This window comes from Cucumis sativus, chromosome 3, assembly GCF_000004075.3.
Source record: "Cucumis sativus cultivar 9930 chromosome 3, Cucumber_9930_V3, whole genome shotgun sequence".
NCBI lineage: Eukaryota > Viridiplantae > Streptophyta > Magnoliopsida > Cucurbitales > Cucurbitaceae > Cucumis > Cucumis sativus.
This window is the reverse complement of record NC_026657.2, coordinates 19893151-19915288: the sequence shown is the minus strand read 5'-3', so window position 1 is coordinate 19915288 and position 22138 is coordinate 19893151. Positions and strand designations below refer to the sequence as shown.

The 22138-nt window shown below is 31.6% G+C and overlaps 1 protein-coding gene across 1 annotated transcript; it reads right to left on the bottom strand.

Annotated features, from left to right (window-relative positions):
* Positions 1-4106: 4106 nt before the first annotated feature.
* On the bottom strand, positions 4107-7471 carry LOC101219367 (CDT1-like protein a, chloroplastic). Its single transcript, XM_004151930.3, has 7 exons — positions 7076-7471; positions 6846-6965; positions 6173-6392; positions 5059-5820; positions 4745-4940; positions 4560-4653; positions 4107-4451 (listed from the first exon to the last, which is right to left on the bottom strand). Exons 1-7 carry the CDS (start codon positions 7423-7425, stop codon positions 4394-4396), a joined length of 1800 nt encoding a protein of 599 aa, XP_004151978.3. The 5' UTR covers positions 7426-7471; the 3' UTR covers positions 4107-4393.
* Between the last annotated feature and the right edge of the window lie 14667 nt (positions 7472-22138).

Genomic DNA, 22138 nt, shown 5'->3' with positions numbered 1-22138 from the left:
CACCATAAAGTTCTAAGCCTTGATAAGAGTGGAGAAGACTCTTGTGGTTGTTCACAACTTAACTTCATCCAATTTCATCCAAGAAGTGAGTGAGAATTTTGAACTTTAAAGGTGAGGGTTCAAAATTTTAATCTTTTTTTCCAATTCTAGAGAACATACTTAAATCTCAAAATTCATAAAATTTTTAGACTATTTTAATTTGATTATCATCCCCTAGCATGTTATTGTTATTTTAACTTTTGATAAGTTTATAAATTTCACTTGGCAGCAAGTTTTATATGATACTCATAGGTGAGAATTGCATAACTTTACACATATATATTTAGATGAGATAATGGTGAGTGTAGCAAAATTTTGTATAACAAACTGAAAAATAGCAAATTTGAAAAATATTAAGAATTTTGGCAAAACTGGTGGTTACATAATTTTTTGTGATTTTTTTTACCCGTTTATACCCTTTAGGTAGGATAATACGTGTTTTCAAATATAGTGTATTTACCAAATATCACACTGTCACGGATACAGTATATTTGCAAACTACAATCAGTTTTGAAAAATATTAACTAATATATGATATTTACGGGATTGACAAGATTTCACCAATATCCCCTAAATATATATAATTCATAACAAATTTTTGGATTTTTAATATTTAAACCAAATTAATTAACATTTATTTATTTAATTCAGGTTTAAATTAACATTTATTTATTTAATTCAGGTTTAATAAAGACTTTTCCTAAAAAAATTGCTAAAAGATTTTCAATTGTTCCTCATTCATTATATTTCATAATATTAAATATTAGAAAATCTAATCTCTAAAATAATGACAATTATTGTTTCAGAATTTTTATATGATTTATATTTTAAATTATTTTAAACAAAATTATTAGATAATACATAGTACGTATGCTTAATAAAAATAATGGTTTTGAGAATTTCAACCATTCCCAAATCATTATATTTCATGATATTTTGATTTCAAATATTACATCGTATCCCTAAATTAATCATATCCCCAACTTAATGCCAAACATAAATTAAGCATTTTTATATTATATATATTTCGAGTTATTTAAAGAAAATTATCAGATAATACATAGTATGTATGGTTAATAATAATTTAAAAATAAAGTTTTATCATCCGTAGAATTGTGCAAATTATGATTAACACTTATTTTGATTGATTTTTATTAAAAAATAATTTATTGTACCTCTTGTATCAAATAATTATTTTTTCACGTTGTGTTTTTTAATTACATTAATATTCATATTTATTTTAATTAGATGTTTTACGTTGTATGTGACATTTTATTTCCAATCATCCCTGTTATGCATGTCTAAATCAAGAAGTATAATACGTGTGTTATACCTTATTATGTAGGATAATACGTGTTTTACTGTATATTTGTATTATACAAATAATGAGACCAAATATCATTCCATAAGTTTTGAAAAATATTAATTAATTTATGATATTTTCAGGATTGACAAGATTTCTTCAATATCTCATAATAATATGTCTATAATTCACAACAAATTTTTAAATTTTTAGTATTTAAATCAAATTAATTAACATTTATTTATTTAATTCATAAAGCTTATGTTTAATAAATATTTTCCGTAAAAAGTTGTTAAAAGGTTTCCAATCATTCCTCATTCATTAGATTTTATAGTATTTTGAATTCAAATATTATGAAATTTAATCCCTAAAATAATGATAATCACTGGTCCAGTATTTTCGTATGATTTATATTTCAAATTATTTTTAAAAAATAATTTATTAGGTAATACATAGTTATTTTAATTTATATTTTATGCACACTTACTTTGATTAATTTTTATTAAAAAATTAATTTATTGTGTCTCTTTTATTAAAACAATGTATTTTGCAAACAACATTCAAATTTGGTAAATGTTAACTAAATTTGCTATTTTGTTGATAGATTTATATATAAGATTTTCAAATTTGTTATATTTTAAACAATTTATTAAATAATACATAATATATATTTTTAAGAAAATTTTGAATTAAAATTTTAATAACAATTTAAATTTTAATTTTAAGATTTAATTATGCCTCAATGAAATTTTTACAATTATTTGAATCTTCTTCTTTTAGGTTTTATTAGAGAAAAGAAAAGAAAGATTGAGAGAGGGGTAGTCGACAAGAAACAAACACATTGTGAGAGAGAATTTTTTTCTTGCAAATAAGAGAGAATAGCTCAAATGAATTTCGAACGTAGGGGTGTTCGTGATTCGGTTTGGTTCGGATTGAAGTTAAAATCGCACCGAACCGTAAAATGAAAAAAAAAATCTTATTTGAAACCGAACCGAACCACTCATCTGTGTCAAACCGAATGGAAACCGAACCACATATGCATAAATAAAATCGAATCAAAACTGAACCACTTATACAAAGTTACAAACATAGAAATTTCAATGTTTGAAACATCTATGTCTGTAATTTTGAACTGTAATTTTGAACCAAACCGAAATTTGAAAATTACAGACATAGATGTTTCAAACATTGAAATTTGAAAGTCCACCAAAACATAGAAGTTTCAAAATCCACCTAAGATAAATAAAAGTTCTTCAGTCATACAAACTTCATCAAGACAACTTGTCCTTTACGTTTTGGTTATGTCATTCTTCTCCTTTTCGTTCCTCTCCTTGATTTTTGCCTCTATACCCGTTTTGAAGTCTAAAAAATCTTATTATTTATATATATATATTTAATTTTTTAAATAAAGTAATTCGGTTCGGTTTGAGAATCGATTCTTAACATCTTAAACCGAACCGAACCGAATTTTATGCGATTTTTTTGGAATAGAAACTGAACCGAACTGTATGCATTCAATTTCGGTTTGGTTTCAGTTCGATTTTCAACTTCATTTTGAACACCCCTACTCGAATGTATGAAGAACTCACCGAATTGAGTAGACGAACTCACCGATGCGTATCTTGCTAAGATGTATATAAGTTTTGAATTATATGATATAATTTCATGATTTCATCTTTATTATAATATCAACAATGCTCTCCTTTTCAACATGAAACTTTCGGCTATGGCTATTCCACAGGTGTAGAGCCAAACTCTTGGATTGAATGTGTCTCAATTTTGCAATTAACTATTTCAAATGAATTGCATTTTTTGGATCTTGAAATAGATTTTAAAATTTTAAGGTATGAGGTGGAGCTCCCCATTAATGACAATTTTTCTAATCTTTAAATTATCACAATTTAATTTACCAAAATTTCTTGTTCAACAAATATTCCTTTTCGAGATTTGTGCACATTTATGGTGGGTGAATCTTGAAAACAATAAGTTGAAACAAAAACAAAAAAAAGAAGTTATTTATTCTTAGATTTGACTCTAGTTAATATGTCAAATTAATCATCTCATGCATTTGGACATTAAGTGTGATTAAAATGCTATATGAGGTTCGATAAATTTTGAATTTAATTCACAATTTTTTATAAAAAATATTTGGAATATGGTCAAAAACATTTTTTTAATGAAACTAAATTTCTTTTTACCAATAGTTTAATTGAAGAATTGAGACTTAAATTGATATAATTTTATTTTGTTCTTATCTAACTAATGATTTTTCAAAACTTCCCAAACTACCACATCACCACCGTTGGATGCCACCTCAATTTCAGTTTATGAGAAATACATTAACACGAGTTCTAACAACAAATCTAGCTCCTCCTCGATTTCAGTTATGAATATAACACAAGGAAAATATATATAATCATAACTTTTACGCTACTGATATGAGAATTTTACAGCTTTTTTATAATTAAATTAACTTAAACATTTAATTTAATAAATAAATGTTAAAATATTATTAACTTAATTGTCAAATTTTAATACATTTTAAATAAAAATAATAACAATAAACAAGAAAAGTTTACTCGTGGGGATTCCCAACCCGGGAGACCCAGACCCGGACCCTCCCACGGGAACGGCCAGAAAATCTTCCACGGCAATGGTGATGGGGAGGGAAATGTGGGCTTTAAACCTAGCCCGATACCATTGCCAACCCTATTCATATACGTCCTGTGCTTTTAGGGTGTTGCAATAACCAATAAATAGATGCTTACAACCAATTGAAATCTGTTATCATTTGAAAAAGGTAGTAAAGTTGTGACACTTCGGAAGAAATTCTTGTTGTTATCTATCATCTACCTTACAAAATTACAATAAGTTAACAAATAGGATTTATCAAAGAGCAAGAGATCAATCAAAAAAAAACTGCAGATTCGGTTAGATATTTTCGTTTTTGTTATAATTACATCATGGATTATACAATTTAGAGAGGCAATGAGCTTCGTCGTTTCAATTGTGTCTACTAAGACAAAAAAGTTGATAAACTTCTCGACTCCTTCACTTAGCTTCTTTGAGCCGAACACTAACCGATTCAACATTTGACAATTTATTGATGCTGAAATGTAAAACCATATAAGATTTCAGTAACACTCTTTTTGTATGGAGGCAAGTAATGATTTTCCAAACTTCAAAGTTAAAATAGTGTAAAGAAAGAAAAACTCACCAAACTAGTACATCACCACCATTGGATGCCAATTTCTGAGAAATCCAGTCGGGTACGAGTTCAAACAACAAATCTAGCTGCTCTTCAACTTCTCCTATGAGTATAACACAAGAAATGGATCAGCTCCAAACAACTAAAGCAATTTTGAATCAACTTTAAAACAGGTGTATTATGTTTTTGCTTACTCCTGTCAAGGATATCAACACTTCCAGTGATTATTTTGTTTAATAGCTCCTCCCTTTTAACAACTGTACGCTTGTGGTACAAGAAGAAGATAGCATTGAAGAGTTTTGGCAGGTTAGCGATCAGTTTCTGTCGCCTCTTAGCTTGTGTTATTGCTGGCATTTGCTCTTCTTTGATCTTTCTTTCTTTCTCTCTAATCTGCAAATTGAGAACACAAGAAATTGTTAAACATTCGGTCATATTTGATTGCTGCACATGGTGGTTTAAATCAGCACAATCTAAGAGATAGATGCTTTTTACGAGGGAATGGTCATACCGATTGCACAAGGCTCTCAGATAGAACATCTAGAATGTCATTGTCGAGTGAAACATCTATCTCATCTTTGTTTTTATCTTCCTTTGTGGGAGTGTCAAATACAAGTGATCTTGAACGAGGTGGACGTCTCACTAATTTGTTTGTCGAGTAGGAAAAATCGTCATCCGGAGTCATGGAACTTCGTTTTGGTGGAGCCATTGCAGGTGTGCTAGCCATCAGCTGATCCGAGGTTGAAACAAACTTTACAGGAGTTGAATCTATATCATTAACTTTGGCAGATTGACCATCTTCTTTTCTCATGGTTACTATTCCTACCATATTACTGGGAGTTGTGGGATTTGGCAATGACAAAGAGCAAATTGGAGAAGCATAATTTTCAAGACAATGTAAGTTAGAGGTTGAGTTGGAAGATAGTTTAATTGGGGAGGAAGGTTTAGTTGAAGACGCATCAAAAGTTTGCACGTCGATATTTACAGCTTTTTGAGAGAAAAGCCGGCTAACTGGTGAAAAATGAGATAACCCAAATAATTCCTTCTGTTTATTTGGGCCATGACCAGTCATGGTAGATTTAATTATCCGAAAACCTTGATTGTTCTCTGAATGATGATTAGAGGGAATGTCTTCTGCTGATGGCAATGGTTGCTCAGGTGCTAGTTGCTCAATTGATGTCTTGACAGAGGATAACGAGTTGGTTTCCGGGAAAAGATTTAGGCTTCTGAAATTGAATGGATTTGGCAGAGAATCCTTTGGAATATCGTCAATCTGAATACAGAAGCATACCTTAGAACATTGAAAATTTGAAGGTCTAGAAAAACCCATAAAACCAAAATATTTGAAAAGGAATGAGTTTCAAAATAAAAGAGAAAAATCAAGCCATCGCGAGTGGGCATGATGCAAATGATAACAATAAACTTCTATGATCAGAATGCTACAATTCATTGTTATACCAACTTTATTCCTAATTCTAAGCTATAAAATTTGAGAAAAGCAACATCCAGCAAGCATCAACATAGTTTGTTTCTTCAAGTCCGGTTGAAAAAAGAGCAAGAACTAGCAATGACATATAGAGGGCCCACAAGTTTTCACATTTCCGGCCAAGAAAATGGTGACATACCTCTGGATGGGAACTCACAAATTCTGAAAGACGTGTCCTAAACAACTTCCTCAACTGCATATACTGGTCCTCCTTACTCTCTAGGACACCAAAATTGAAAGATATATGAAGATCTGGCTTCATACAGCTGGTACGCTCATCAAAGACCACAACTTTCTTAAGCATAATTGCTTCAGGTAAAATAAACTTCAATTGAGCCAAATGACTGTATGAAAACCTCCTGCAATCATAGCTATCAAATTTAGAATAAAAAAACACAGCATAACCTCCGGAGATACTCTTCTTCAGTCATATAAGAAGTCTAAGAAGTATGTGCCACAAAATTGAGTAAAACTAGAGGGATTAAACCTCGCCAACACAAAATTACAAATTTTATGAGGCTCAACATATAGCAAGAAAAATACAGTTGCAGTTTGCAAAATAAATTAAAAAAAAACCATATATGCAGACCAAGATCCATATTTTTTTTGTTGTACTTAATTGTTTGTCATTACAACAAGCAGGATTCTTTATTTCTTTTACAAGCTAACAATAACAAAATTCATAAACTTCTTCAATTTACTTAGTCATGCAGCCAGATAGATAATTGGAGAATTACTATATTAATCTACAGTATCAACAAATAAATGGATGGAGTGAAAAGGCGATGTAGAAGGCAGAATAAGTAGAGTACCTATCAGTGAGGACTTCAATCTTAGTGCAAACGCTAGAGAAGTTGGAGGCTACACCTTTAAATCGTAACAACCGCATTGCAGAATCCAAGCAATCAAAGAACTTACACAGCAGCTCAAATCTGCAAAACACCGAAATAACAAAACTTATTCACCAAACATTCAAAGTACATAAAAAAAAAACCAGCCAACGATAAACAAAATGTCAAGATCAAAAAACAAAAAGACTTACTTTTCAGGCAATTTATTGGACTTATTATCAACACAAGTCTTGGATCTACTAGATTGACTTTCATTCGACCACGAATCCATCTGTCTTCTAACTAATTTACTCCCTCTAGTGGTCAGATCATGATGCAACTGACGATTAGATTCATGGACGCTCTGAGCAGCTTGTTTAACCTCTTTAATGGAAAGCGCAACCTTCCGTTTCCTATTTCGCTCCACCGGCTTCTCCGGCGTCCTGGAGCTTAAAGATTGCGGATCCTTGAGCAATGATGAGGAGTTGGAGCCCAAATTTTTCTTCGATTTGAAGGGTAAAGTTGATGAACGAGAAGAAATCTTGTTTGAAGCGTCCGCCATTGTTACAGACTAAGAGTAAAGGAGAAATCGACGATGTTAGGGTAGGAAAATCTGAAGGGTTTTAATATATGGAAGAATAGTAGCAGATTGCCACGTGGTCTCCCGCCAAAATAACCCGTTCGTTCCCGCGAAAATGTTCTAACTTGTTTGGGAGCTAGATTAGTCTAAACCGGAATAGGGAATTGAAGAGTTGCACTGGATCCGAGTGGTGTTATTCGAAGTTAGGTATAACCCAGCTTGAGTAAACGTTGGTTCCCGCCAAATGTTCTTTTTGGTTTGTTTTGGAATATCAATTAGTTTAGTCAGAGTAATTACAAAGGAATAGATTCCTTTGGATCCTGGGTAACGTGGGCCAGCCTGGATTTAATTTTTTTAAGATTAAACAATGATAATTATGAATAAGTTTGTAATTTGAAAAAAAGAAAAACATGAAAATAAAACAAAAACAACCCCTATTTCTAAATCTTAAACCCTAAACGAAAAGAACTCGTAAACCTGATTAGAGCCTTAAACAATGTATTAATAGGAGATTTAATCCATGGCCTATCCTACCCTATTCAATTATTAGTATATAAGTTTTCCAATTTCAGATAAGTTAGGATAAAATCTTATTCTTATTTATTATTTTGTATTAACTTCATTTCTTAAAAAAAAAAATCACCCACAACACAGGACAATAAACTAATAGTTTTACTATTTGTCACCATATATATTTTTTTTATTCTTTTTCTCTCTTTCTAAAACTAATCCAATAATTAAACAGTGTTAAAAAAAACACATGCACACTCTTACACAGAAAAAAAAAAAACCATTTATTTATACATGCATTACTAGAAGTTTGATTTCGTTCCAAATAATTTTAAATAATTAAGAATAAAATAAAATAAAATCTTTATAAATGCAAAGCAAAAACATTTTATTTGCAGTGGAACAAATTGTTAGGACGAAGAATCCAACTTTCCAAGCATTCACAACTTGGAAAACATAAAAATTAGACTGTTTGATTAATAGTAACAGGAAAATCCGCAAATGCATTATTAAAGGATGTAAGCTAAATTATAATAAATCTCCAACTTTGCATTTTAAGTTCCAAAAATACTTAAACTTCAAAACACTGCAAATTTCATCACTACAAATTTGGAATACAATGACACTTAAAATTTAAAGAAAAAAAAAGTATGAATGGAGTAAACTAAAATGTGTCATTAAAAATAAAAAATACGAAATTTTGACGAAAAAGATCACTACTTTTGAATTTTTTTGATCCTCTGACGCTGCTCTTTACACCGTCGAGAGAAAAGGTGTGCACAATTTGCATGTCGGAAGATAGAAGAGAACTTCCTATGTCACTAGTAAAGCGTCGAGAATTGTGGTGTAATTGCCGACTCTCTCCCAACCCTTGTGGGGCTGCATTGGGAGTAAACAAGTTTTCTTCTCGGAGTTTCATACTATAATTCTAGCATCCGCCAGCTTCATGTGCTATAAGTTTGGGAAGATGGTAGCATGGAATACCCACTCATTGATTTAGGTATGAGTTCAAGCCACCTTGTAAGGATGTGAGCTTTCTGATATGGTTTAATTTAATTAGGATAAGTTGCCTTATATAGCAGGAGAACTTTAATGAGATTTATCACTTCGTCATTACTGCTTCTAATACCATTCCCACGCTTCACATATCTTTTCTCCAAATTTTTGACCGCACAGTTATCAAATTCTAATATAGCTTTGTGTATCATGTTTGCACAATAGCTGTTAATACAAATAACAGAAACTTTGTGACACCATTTTTGTACACTCAATGTATTCTACGGATAGAGGAATAGAGGAATACATAGAGTTGAACATAGTAAAATAAGAAATTGAAATATTTCGTTGAAATTATTTGTTTGGAAAAAAAAATTCTGAAAAGCTAATCATAGGTTCTTCTCTCCATTGGAACAATAGGGCCGTTGTGCTCATTATTAAACTTGTTGAAGAGATGAAATGTAACCAAGGTATATTTTTTTTATCAGAGGTTGAATCGATCATCAGAAGAAGAATTAGGCCAAAAATTAGGATACATTCTGGAAAAATAAAACTTCCATCGAAGAAAAGCAAATGAAAGTCTTTTGATTCATCGCCAGAGATGGCTTAGAACTAGAACCAATAGTTTATTATCTAATCTAATGGATTTTTCCGTTCTAATACTCTACAGAGAGTTATCAGTATTTATCAAATCTGCTTCTATCTAATGGAACACTATTGGATCAAATGACAAAGACATTGTTGAGAAAAAGATGACTTTTTTGGAATGAAATGAAATGAAAATTGGATTCATGTAACAAAAGAAAGGTTTCTCATTCCTTAGCCGGAAAAATATGTGGCCATGAAATAAGAGTCGTATTGTTCCGATATATAACTCTTCTAAAGAGTTCATTAATATATGAGCTCATTAGTTTACCCCCATCTATCTGAATGATCGGTCTCAGCTCGGGAGGAAGAACAGGTAATAGACATAAAACCATCCATTCGGGTTCTATATTTGTTCGAATAAAATGCTTAGCTAATTCCATACGTCTAACCAAAAAATCCTTTCTTCTTCCAACTTTGCGATCTTCCCATTCATTACCTGCGGGTCCTTCTTCGCCTAATTCTTTCCATTCTACCAACGAATAATCTATAATAAGTCGCAAATCCATATCAGTTAAACCTACAAGTAACAAGAATGGATGATGAATTAAACATCAAGGAGATAATTTGTTGTGTAAGTTGATAGGTAAGTTGGTTTTTTTTTTCCCTTATGGGACCAAATTGAAACTTACATTTGCAACACTGACTATGTTTATGTAGTCGATTTTTTTATTTAATTTATATGGAAACGGTTTAAATCCTTATTTAAAAAATACATGTGAACTTTCAAAAGTATAAAAAAAAAAACTGTCATGATAATTTTTTCATGACAGAAAATAAATGTCATCATTTGCATATTAACGGTTAAAAATGTCACAAATTCGTTTATTATGAAATTTTTATATGTAAAGGATATGCTAATCGTGACAGTTTTTTATAAAAGCAAATGTCATTATTTTAAGTCCTTACTCACGCACAAGCATGATTGCCAAAGCCTAATCGCGCACATAGTAACAAGGTCATACTATCACCACCAACACAATTTTGTATCCCACTAGTGGCACTTCACTATTTAAACACATTTGCCTCTTCCAAGTTTTCCAACATGGGACAACATTATAAGTAACTTTGAATTGGGCCAAAGGCCCACATGCTTTTCCAGTAGAGTTTGGGTGGTCGTCTGTGATGCGTGAGTGGTGGCCAAAAAGAGGAACGACATATCGTGTTCTTGCGGCTGAAAAAATTTGGGGAATGGGAAAAGAAAGGGCTTTGATCGTGAAACTGAGGATGTAAAATTTCAGGGGATTCGGGTTCTTTTCTTTCTTTCTTTTATTTTAACTTAAAATAATTTTTCATTATTTTATTATTAATATTTAATGACATTTAAAAATTTTCATAGATTTAACCGATTCAAAATTTTCCATCTTTTCCATTTTGATATTATGTGACAATGTCATTTTTGTTACAGTGCTTATTAATTCATTTATAAAATGACCATATATTTTCACAGCTACGCTTAATCGAGGGGCCTAGAGATATCTCTCTATAACAAGAAGAATAAATTCTATCTTGATAAATCATTATCAACTACATAATTCATAACATATTTGAATAAAACCTTTATAATTATTCGGTTAAAGATAACATTTGATTACATCAAAATAGATTAGTTCTTATATTTGACACTAAGATAATCTCATGTTTAAAGATGAAAGCAATCAATTATATTAGATTGTTTATGACACATGTCCATGTAATAATCTCAAAATGGATCCGTTCAATTCTTATTCTCTAATAAGAAAATATGATTGTAATTTATATCTCTACATATATAATCATCATATGATCATTAATTATAACTCATATTAATCTTAATTTATTATTATTCTCGCAATAATAAGCGATTAGAGACAGGTAGAGTATAATAACATATTCATGGATATTATTATATGAATATATTATTATTATACAATAACATGCAATTCAACTATAATGAAAATAAACTTTTTTATTAAATAGTTAATAAATGAATTATACATACAATTATTATAGGGTACAATAAAAAAAATCAACATATAGATTAGCTTTATTTGTATCTTCTCAATTTTTTAAATGGTAAGAAATTGGTGGGACATTATAAACTTTTTTTTTTATGTAATATTGCTTGTGATTAGGTTATAGAAAAGGTCAATTTAAAACATTTTTTTATTTGAAATATTTAATTTGATTAGTTGTGGTACATATTTAAACAAAAAAAAATTACAATTTGAAAATAAAAGCAAGAGTGATAAGATACTAATAAGATGTTGAACAACAAAGCACAAAATGAAATTCAACATGCTCACATCAACTCAAATCAAGAGGAAATTGAAGCAGATGTTGAAAATTGATGGGATAACTTTCCAAGTCAAACCAATCAAAAGGCAATCATTATGGCTCAAGTCTCAATGACAAAAGCTAGAGCTAAAAGCGTTCGAGATTGATTAAATGCTTGTTTACAAGCTAGATTTTCAGGTCTTTAACGAAGAGTTGGAACTTCAAGAGTCACTTAAACACCCAAAGGTCATAATGAGTCTAGAAATTCATATCCATTAACATATTTAATACATTTCTAGATTCATTCACATCTTTAATGCATTTTTAGATTCATTTACATCTTTAATATATGTACTTATTTAACGATATGTACTTTCATTTATTAGAGTAGTTGAAAGGACATATAATTTAATGTTGTGTCTTTTTATATAACATTTTAATTAGTATAAATAGGATTGTAGTTTCTACATTTTGAAGACAACTTGAATTTGAATGAAATTTATCATAGTGTTATCTCTCATACTTTATGTTTTTTTTGTATTCTTGTGTTGAATGCATGTTTAGGACTTTTAATCTAGTTTGATTAATTAGATTGTGGAGAATTCAGAATCTTGAAGTTAGGAACAAGTTCTCCATTATTCTTGATCTTTGATCAATTTTTCCAAAAATAAGAGGAGTTCGATACTCTACACACAGATCACATTAGCTTTTTTATTCTTCCTTCAAACTTAATATAGATTTATCATAATACTTATTCATTTTTATCTTTTTCATTTTATTTTCATATCTTATTTAGATTCTCCATTCATCTCCAAGTTTAATAAAATTCTCCATTCATCTCTAAGTTTTTACGTAACAATACTAATAATAATATAACAATGGAAATTGCATAAACTAAATACTCTTTTAAAATTTTGATCTTAAAAGATTTTAAAAGGTTTAAATTTTGTTTAAATGATTTTGAAGGCTATATTTTATTACTTATGGTTTGACAATATCTCATAAATACTCAAACTAAATCTAATTATAAATTCATTCACTTGTTGGTGTTCGTACACTTTGCAAGGAAGGAAGAAGGCTTGTGGTTTTTTATTTATTTATTTAGAATTTCTTATGAATAGAAAAAATTGAAACTTCTTTAGAAAAAGAAAAGAATACTTAAATTAATTATTGAGAATTTGATAGATAACTATATTAGGTAAATAATTTCAAATTTTTATATACGTTCTTTTCTATTTTGGAAGAATTTGTGTAAAAAAAAAGTCCAAAAGCTTTACTTACAAGTTGTTGATGTATGATGAAAAATTCAGACAATTTACTTAATCCCTTTTGAGGTAATGTTAGTGTCTTTTATTCCTTACTAGAACTTTTGGTGGGATTAATTGATGGTTTTAATGAAGTTTAACTTCCAAGAAAAATTATATTTTTTAAGCATTTGGAACTGAATTTACTAAAATTAATTGTTTTATCACTAAAAAAAAAAAAAGATCTACAACGACAGTTGTTTCCTGTTGCGAAAAATCCGTGATAGTTATTTACCGTCATAGTATCGCATGTCTTGGAAAGTCATTCTATGACAGTTCCAAAAAACTATCACAATATGTGTTTTTATGACAAAAAAGATCTACAAAGAACTAGAACTTGTTGTATATCTTTGAAATAATCATCTAATGTAACCATATGCTTCACTCAGAGATCTAGCTAAATTCCTACAACCAGAACAAAACTAGAAACATTAAAAAACAGAATCCCCCTCCCAACCTTTCATTCTGGACCCCCCTCCAAACCCTTTATTAGTAAATTATGTTTGTGATCCCATAAAATAGAAACACTATACTTAATTTGAAACATAACTTGTAAATCATAAATATTCAGTTTAAACCATAAGTAGATTCAAATTGAAAAACTATAAATACCATACCAAGGTAGAATCCCAAGAAATGAAGCATTGCGAGATTGACAAGCTTGTATGTCATTGAGACGTGGGTCAATTGCTGCGAGTTGTACGCCTCAAACAAAAGGGTTCCTTCAACACAGACTTACACTTAAAAAATAATGGAGTCTTCCTAAGAGAAAATATAAATGCACACACATTCATATCCGTTTAATTCTTAGTTAGAAACATGTTTATAAATGTGAGACGAGAATTATGAACTTACCTTTGTGCTCCTTTAGTCTGTTACAAAATAAGGTCTTCAACATTCACATGTGTCTGTGTTCCACAAAATTATATCCACAAAATAGAAACCACCAAAATACTTCAAAATAATTTAAGAAAAATATGATGTTAAGCACGATATACGTGCTTAGATATAAACTCCGCCCATTCAGATCTAACTTCATCGATATCACTTTGAGCGCACGTATTGGGTAAACTTTTCATCTATAGATAATAAAGTGGTTGTAAATTAGTTTGATTCAAGATAAATTACATGATGATAGTTTTAAAACTTGTATACTTACGATGTCTATAACAGAAGTACTCCTTGACAAAATTATGTCATGCATCAACCGCATGACGTAATACCCGCATTCTATGACCCTTGATTGCTTGAGACACTGTGTATGCATACAAACAATAAAAACATGTATGTTAAAGGTAATAATTAATTTAGAACTATCCTTATGGACAAATTCAAATACCTTTACAACCCTCCAGTTTGGTTTCCTTTGATTTGACATATTGAAAGACCTACAAAATATTTGAAGATTGTTACGTACACAAAGGGTGTTGCATACAGAAAAAATAAATGAACAATATAAGTAAGTACGACATACATTTCAAGTACTTCGGACATATTCTTTTCCATTCGATTCTTCAACGGGTCTATCTAGAACGCAAGACCCTTCGTGTGATTTACAGCGACCAAACTCCAGTGATTACTAAGTATACGTTTGAAATAGTATGACTAAATATTAGAATAGTCAATTAAAAAATGAACGACAGTGAAGAGATCATATACATACTCGAAAATTATAAGGGAATAGTACTAGTTGGTCATACTCTGCACCAAACAATCTTGCATTCAACCAATGTGCGCGCAATTCTTTATACCTCGAGAAACTAACAGATCCAGCATCTAAAAACTTGTATAAACTCAAAGTTTTCCATGCATCCATAATTGTGTATAGGTACCTACAAGTGCAATGACAATGAAGCAAAGTCAAATAAAAATTTATATGTTTCTTTAATGAACACTAAGTGTAGTAAGAACATACTTACATCATATACGCATCGAAGCATGTTGTACATGTTGGCTGCATTGATGAGAACTCTCTCAACGACTCAATCATTACACAACATTTCCTTCTCACACCGAAGACCTCAACAGGTGCAGTTATTTGAATCGATGACCCTTGCTCTACTATTCGTACCAAACACCGAAGTGCCACGGGACAATGTTGATCTACTGCACTAGATAATATGGTTGGATCCTTACTCGAACCCGTAGTATTGTTCTACAACAAAGATTACAATTAGGGTTAGCATAAATTGATTACAAGGGAATAGCAATGCAAGAACACACAATACCTTCTCATTTCCAGTAAGGACAAAATGGTGTGGCCATAGCAACTGTGAACCCACTTCCTGTGACATTTTCTTCAGTCCTTTCTTGGTCAGGATGGGAATCACACATTCACTATCCAATACAACATCTAGAGACACCTTCATGTTGTCTTCGCCAACTTCTGATTCAAATATTGTCCCGTGGGCAATGATATTATCTTGCATTTCAAATGCCAACATACACGGGGTTCCAACATACGTAGATGTATTTGTTAAATATGTGTACGTACACGTAGACATATTAAATAAGCACACAACAATTTGGATTCATGAATTGTGATGAAAACTAACCTTCATTTGATTTAAAGTCAAATTCGGTACAATCTCTTCTTCCTTGCATATATTCACCTGTAGGAAAAAAAGCAAAGTTAGGACAGTATACAAACCAAGCATGTTACTGTAGGGATTGATGGTTGAAAAAAATAAACCTCCATTTCTTCCTTCACTTTTGTCTCGTCAATTGCGTCTTTCTCCGGTTCTGGATCATTGGGTACATCCTCAACCTCATTATCTAAAGCCTCTTTCGTGGATGGTGTTTTTGTTGAACCCATTCTCCGTGCTTCTTCTTTCCATCCTACTGAACCCTTACCTTTTTTCACTTGTAATAGCTCTGCTTCTAACTCCTTTATTCTTTTTACCATTTCATCTCATTCTTCAAAAACTGTCTTATCATCGTTATTATGGTTTGATCTAGATTCTGTTGGGATATGGAAATACCTTTTCTTCGTGACATATTTTCCCACTCCTCGAACTATTCTTGGCCGATCTTTACCACCCAATGTTTGGGTTAGTATATCGTCAGCACTTGATAAATTAGACTTCTTCTGGGTGCCAGCTAGTAGTTCGTCCTAGCAAAGTAAGAAAAATGGAAATTATTAGGAATAATGGTGTAGGAAAACAAAAAATTCAAGGTATTTACTTACTATTAGATTGACAACGTCCTTGGTCTCTTCGTCACAAATTTCTCCCTTACGATCCAAACGTGCATGCTTCCACACTATTGATCAATCAATTTCTTTGGACGAAGAAGACGCACGCTATGTAAAGAATAAATGTTATATAATAAAACAACAATATTCAAAGAATACATGTGTAATACGTGGATAATCAATTATGACAAAGATCGTGGCTTACCAACTCCTCAACCAAATTTGCATACCCTTTTCTCGATGCCCGATGGTTGTATTTATTTTGCTTCATTTTTTGTTTCCCTTCCTCACTCTTTTTCTTTACAATAAAATCATATCAACACAACTTAGATGAATACTTTCTTATATAGATGTTGAAATAAAGCTAAAGAAAAAAAAAGGAACAAATTCAATTTTTCCAAACTTTAATATAGAAAGTTATGTTCTAGAAAAATTTATATTCATACTTACTTTGAAATCATCCCTCAATTGTGAAGCCACAAATTCAGCCTAATGGTTTTGATCGATGAATGAGTACTCATTCGGGGGATACTTTAACTTTTCTGCATTGTCCTTAAACGACATTAGTAAGTCGTTGTCAATCTGGACTTAAACCCACGAAAGCATACTTTCGCATTCTGAAGGACATTTCTCTTTGACTTCGAATCAATAACGAAGTCGGCCTACAATGCCAAAAAGCACATCCTAAATATTCAGCTTGATAAACGGGAAATTTTATTATACTTGAAATGACTTAAAGGATTGTTACCTCAATTAGTTCAAATATAGTGTTCTTCATCTCTTTGGGCACCGCATTCCAACTTGGGTATGTTATTGGAACGTGAAACCTTACTGTAGTTCCTATAAACTTTTCAGCTTCATTGCATTCTGACCAATTAGTTGCCCCAATTTGTTGTAGTCGACCACTAATTTTCGACTCTCGCTACTAACACGTGTTATCTCTTTCATTCCGATAGGGCCACGTTTTCTCTTAGTGCTACTACTCTCCCCTACATCATGTGGTGTAGAAGGATGACCACTACCTTATTGTCGTCTCCTAAATTAACCATATCTGCAAATCTAGTTTCAATAATAACAAAAGAAACTATATGTCAGGAAAAATGCATATGTAATTATAAGAAAGAAATAGAAAAATAATTTGATAATTGTGAATCAACTGTCATTTCTCAAATAAATCAATAAATTGTTCTTACTCACTTAAGTACGCAAAATTCATAATGACTATGGTAGAACACACATAACACTATTAATATAGCATATTATCTAGTACACAATAGTTTTATTCGAAAAAAAAAACAATTGAACATGAATTGAAAGCTTGATAACGATAGATTTTGAAGTAATCGTATCTCAAAATGACATTGTCCTACAAAGAAAAAAAACCACGGTCATTAATTACATGTAATGAACATTGAACACAAGCAAATAACCTAAGCTCAAGTACCACATTCATTAATAGTCTTACTTTACATACTTTTGAAAGTCAAGTGGTAACCCATGTGCCTTCACAATCACGTCTAGCGTATGATTCGTCCATTTCATCAATATCACCTGTTGTTGTCCATTTCGAAACTGGTGGATAGTGCAGTAACATGTCTCATCAGCACATTTGTAAGGAAATTCTTTATGTGGTGGCATAACAACAACCAACCATCGTTCATCAACAGGATCTGTCACATAGAATACTTGTCTCCCGTGCGTGGCAATAATGAATGAATCTAAAGTGTGTCTGATTCGGCTAAGGTTAACGAGCGTGTAATTAAGATCGTCCATTCAAACATCAGTCTTATTTTCAACCAAATTGCATTTGAAAAGTAGAGCCTTAAACGTATTGTAGCTGACTTCCCAAATCTCTTAAATCGTCCCATAGAAAGACATGTCGCCAACGATCGGATTTTTGTCCTTTGCACTAGAAACTTGAATTGTCGATGCGACTAACATAATCCCACTGTTTTGAATAATTCAATAGTCATCATGGGACTCTGTGTGGCAACAAGTTCCATTAATCATGTACCCCTTATACGTCATTAAACCATGGTAGGGCCCATGTGCAAGCCAGCGTATTGTGTTTGAGACAACCTTTCCTTCCTGTAATTCACTCATAACCTATTGAAGAGGATAGTCAGTCATTCTAACTATTCATCAATAAGAAAAAAGCATAAATGCAATTAAATATTTCAGTTACCTGATCTCGTATCCATGCACCGAAGGATCGATTATGTTCAAGTTGTAGTCACTGTTCATTTTTTACTCTTCTTTGGTTTTCCATTTTCAACAAATTCAAATGTCATCTACAAAATATGTCATACATTAACTTCATGCTTTGTGAGGGGTAAATTAAGGGTGGTTTATGATCATAGAAACGCTTACTCTATGTATGGGTGAACTTCTTCAGTGTTCTGTAAGACGTGAAGATGTGCTTGCTTCAATTGTTGCACATCGGGTCGAACGTACGTTCCTATTGACAGTGGTCTATCGCTATGTCTGTCTTCCATTGAATTGAGTGACCCAAGTCCAATAGGATCTAATCCAGAAAGAAACTTCAAACAGAATTCAAGAGCCTCCTCACATATTTGTGCTTCTACAATGCATCCTTCCGATTGAGTTCTATTACGAACATAACTTTTCAAGACTTTCATGCATCGTTCAAATGGGTACATCCGCCTTAAATATACAGGTCCACAAAGTTTTACTTCTTTCACGAGATGAATGACAAGATGAACCATAATTGTAAAAACTGAGGGTGGAAAATACTTCTCAAGATTGCATAAAGTCAGAACTATATCATCTTGCAATGCATCAAGCTCTAAGACAGAAAAACTTTTAGCGCAAATCGCATTGAAGAAAAAGCACAATCTACTGATAGTATATCTCACATTGTTCGGTAGGACTCAACGTATTGCAATTGAAAGCAGTTGTTGCATTAAAACATAACAGTCATGTGATTTAAGGCCGGTCAATTTTAAGTCATCCAAATAGACACGACTTTTAATATTTGATGAATACCCTTCTGGAACTTTAATATCGGACAAAGTCTTACAAAACTAATACCCTGCAGGAATGTAAGTTCTATTATCTATAAACGTTGGTGCCAATTCTGGTCTAATTTTCATTTCAACTAAATCAAGTCTAGTATTCATCCCATCTTTACTTTTTCCTGATATATCAAGTAACGTGCCTACTATGTTCATGCATACATTCTATTCAATATGCATTACGTCTAGAGAGTGACGTACATGCAAGTGTTTCCAATATGGTAGTTAAAAAAATTCTGATATTCTTTTTCAATAGTCATTGCTACCTTCATTATGCAATTTCTTACACACTTCTTTCCACATGAAAATATCATGTCTTTCAGTTTGAAGTACATGGTCTCTCCTAACAGGGGTTGTGAAGGACTTTAATGCTTCTGCTTACCATCAAAGTCTTTTTTTTTTTTTTTTTTTTTTTTTTGTATTTTATATGGATGATGTATTGACAAATACTTCCTGTGTTCCATGTATGAGTTTTTTTTTCCCCATGTTGTAGTCTTATTGAAGTAGTCTCCTCTCCACATATTGGACAAACCTTATATCATTTCACACTACAACCGTACAGATTACCGTATACTAGAAAATCATTGATCGTCCACAATAAGACAGCCCACTATGTGAAATATTCTTCTTTATATGCATCAAAACACTGAACTCCAACTTCCCACAACATTTTGAGGTCATCAATTAAAGGTGCTAAGTACGTGTTGATATCGTATCCTGGTTGCTTTGGACCTGATATTATCATTGTCAACATTAAATACTTCCTTCTCATACACGACCATGGTGGAAGGTTGTATATTGTAGTAATAACAGGCCAACAACTGTAGGTCGTTGATAAATCTCCAAATGGGTTAATTCCATCAGTGGACAAACCCAAATGGAGATTTCTTAGTTCTGACTCGAAGGTTGGCCACATGTGATCAATCAACCTCCATGATGGAGTGTCAACCGAGTGTCTTAAAATACCACCAACTTTTCTATTGATCGCATGCCAACGAAAGTTCTTAGCATTCTCAAATCTCTTGAACATTCTTACAAATCGTGGAACTGATGGGAAGTACCACATCTGCTTGGCAGCCACCCCACTTTTTTCATTGTTTGAGTTTTTAGCAATCTTCGACCTTGACAAACCACACTTAGGGCATTTTGTCATGTTTTCATACTCTTTTCTGTACAAACAATAGTCATTAGGACATACATTGATCTTTTGGTAACTCAGTCCTAAGGCACTTAGTGTTTTCTTCGCTTCGTATAAGGAACTTGGAATTTCGTTGTTTTCAGGTAAGAGATCGCTTATTATGGACAATAATTCAGAGAAGCTAGTGTTACTCCAACCATACCTAACCTTTAAGTTGTATAATCTTACGAGGGCTGACAACTTGGTGAATTTCTTACATCTTGGGTATAAAGGTTTCTTTGCGTCGTTGAACATAGTATCAAAGGTATTGGATGCATTAGAAGATTGTTCGTGAACGAAATGAACCATATTAACTATATTAAATAAATCATCGTTTTCATCATTTTCATCCACTGTATTTTCTATTATGCTGGTAACGTTCTCTGAGTTCAAATATTCACCATATGCCAGAACCATACCTTGTAACTTTTATCAGTGTCATGGGCATACAAATGATACCGAACTATTGAGACATCCTTAAGTAAACGATTCCCGCAATTCAAACATGGACATCTAATTGAATTAGAACCTTTGGCATGACTCAAACCAAATTGAATGAACCTTTCAACTCCTAAATCATATTCTCTAGACATCCTATTTTCCGTCATCCATGACTTGTCCATTATGTAGATGTATAAAAATTCAATCTTTTAATTTGGTCCCTAAATAAACCTGATTACAAAAAAGATATTGGGCAGAAACTTAAGGAAATCAATGAGTAATTACATCCTACAGTACATAGATTCCATATACAATCTTGGGAATTTCTTAACCCTTTGCTTCATAACGTTTCAAAAAACTTGGAAAAAAGAAATTCAAATCCAATAAGTGCATCCATTTGCTTAACAAATTGTATTTTACACTTTCGTTTTTATAATTGTCGTAAATTACTATGTGTCTATTTAGCATGGAACAAGCTATAGATGAATGTAGCTTTTGAATATAGGTGAAAAAAAGACTACCTTGACTATTCAAACACTTCCTTTGCAACAACTTATAAAGTTGTATTTGAAAATTATAAAACCAATTCAAATGAGAATTACACTTTTGTGATGAAAGCTATTTGTAAGATGCTTCAGTCTAATAACTTTGATTAAATATTTCAAACATATATATTTTGAAGACTGCTGATGGAAGATCAAAATCAAATCAAACACATACTATGAAGACAACAAACTCAACCTTAAAGAAAATCAATTTAATTGTTCCTAAGAGTAAAGTTTAGAAAGCATCATTAGACATATACAATCCAAAAACAAATCAAACATACCATTAACAATAACAGTAAGTAAATCAAACATACCATTAACAATAACAGTAAGTAAATCAAACATACCATTAACAATAACTGTAACAAATTTTTAAACAAAACAATTATTTAATTACACTACTCCTTTCTTCACATACAAATTTAGCAGTTGTGGCTTCATTTATGTTCAAACAAACATAGACAACAAGAAATTTCAGCTCAACACATATTTCAAATTAAGATAATGACCCAACGTACACTATCTAAAACTCCTCAACACAACTAGAAATTTCAACAGAAATCCACCGTTTCCTTTAGCAAAATGCATGA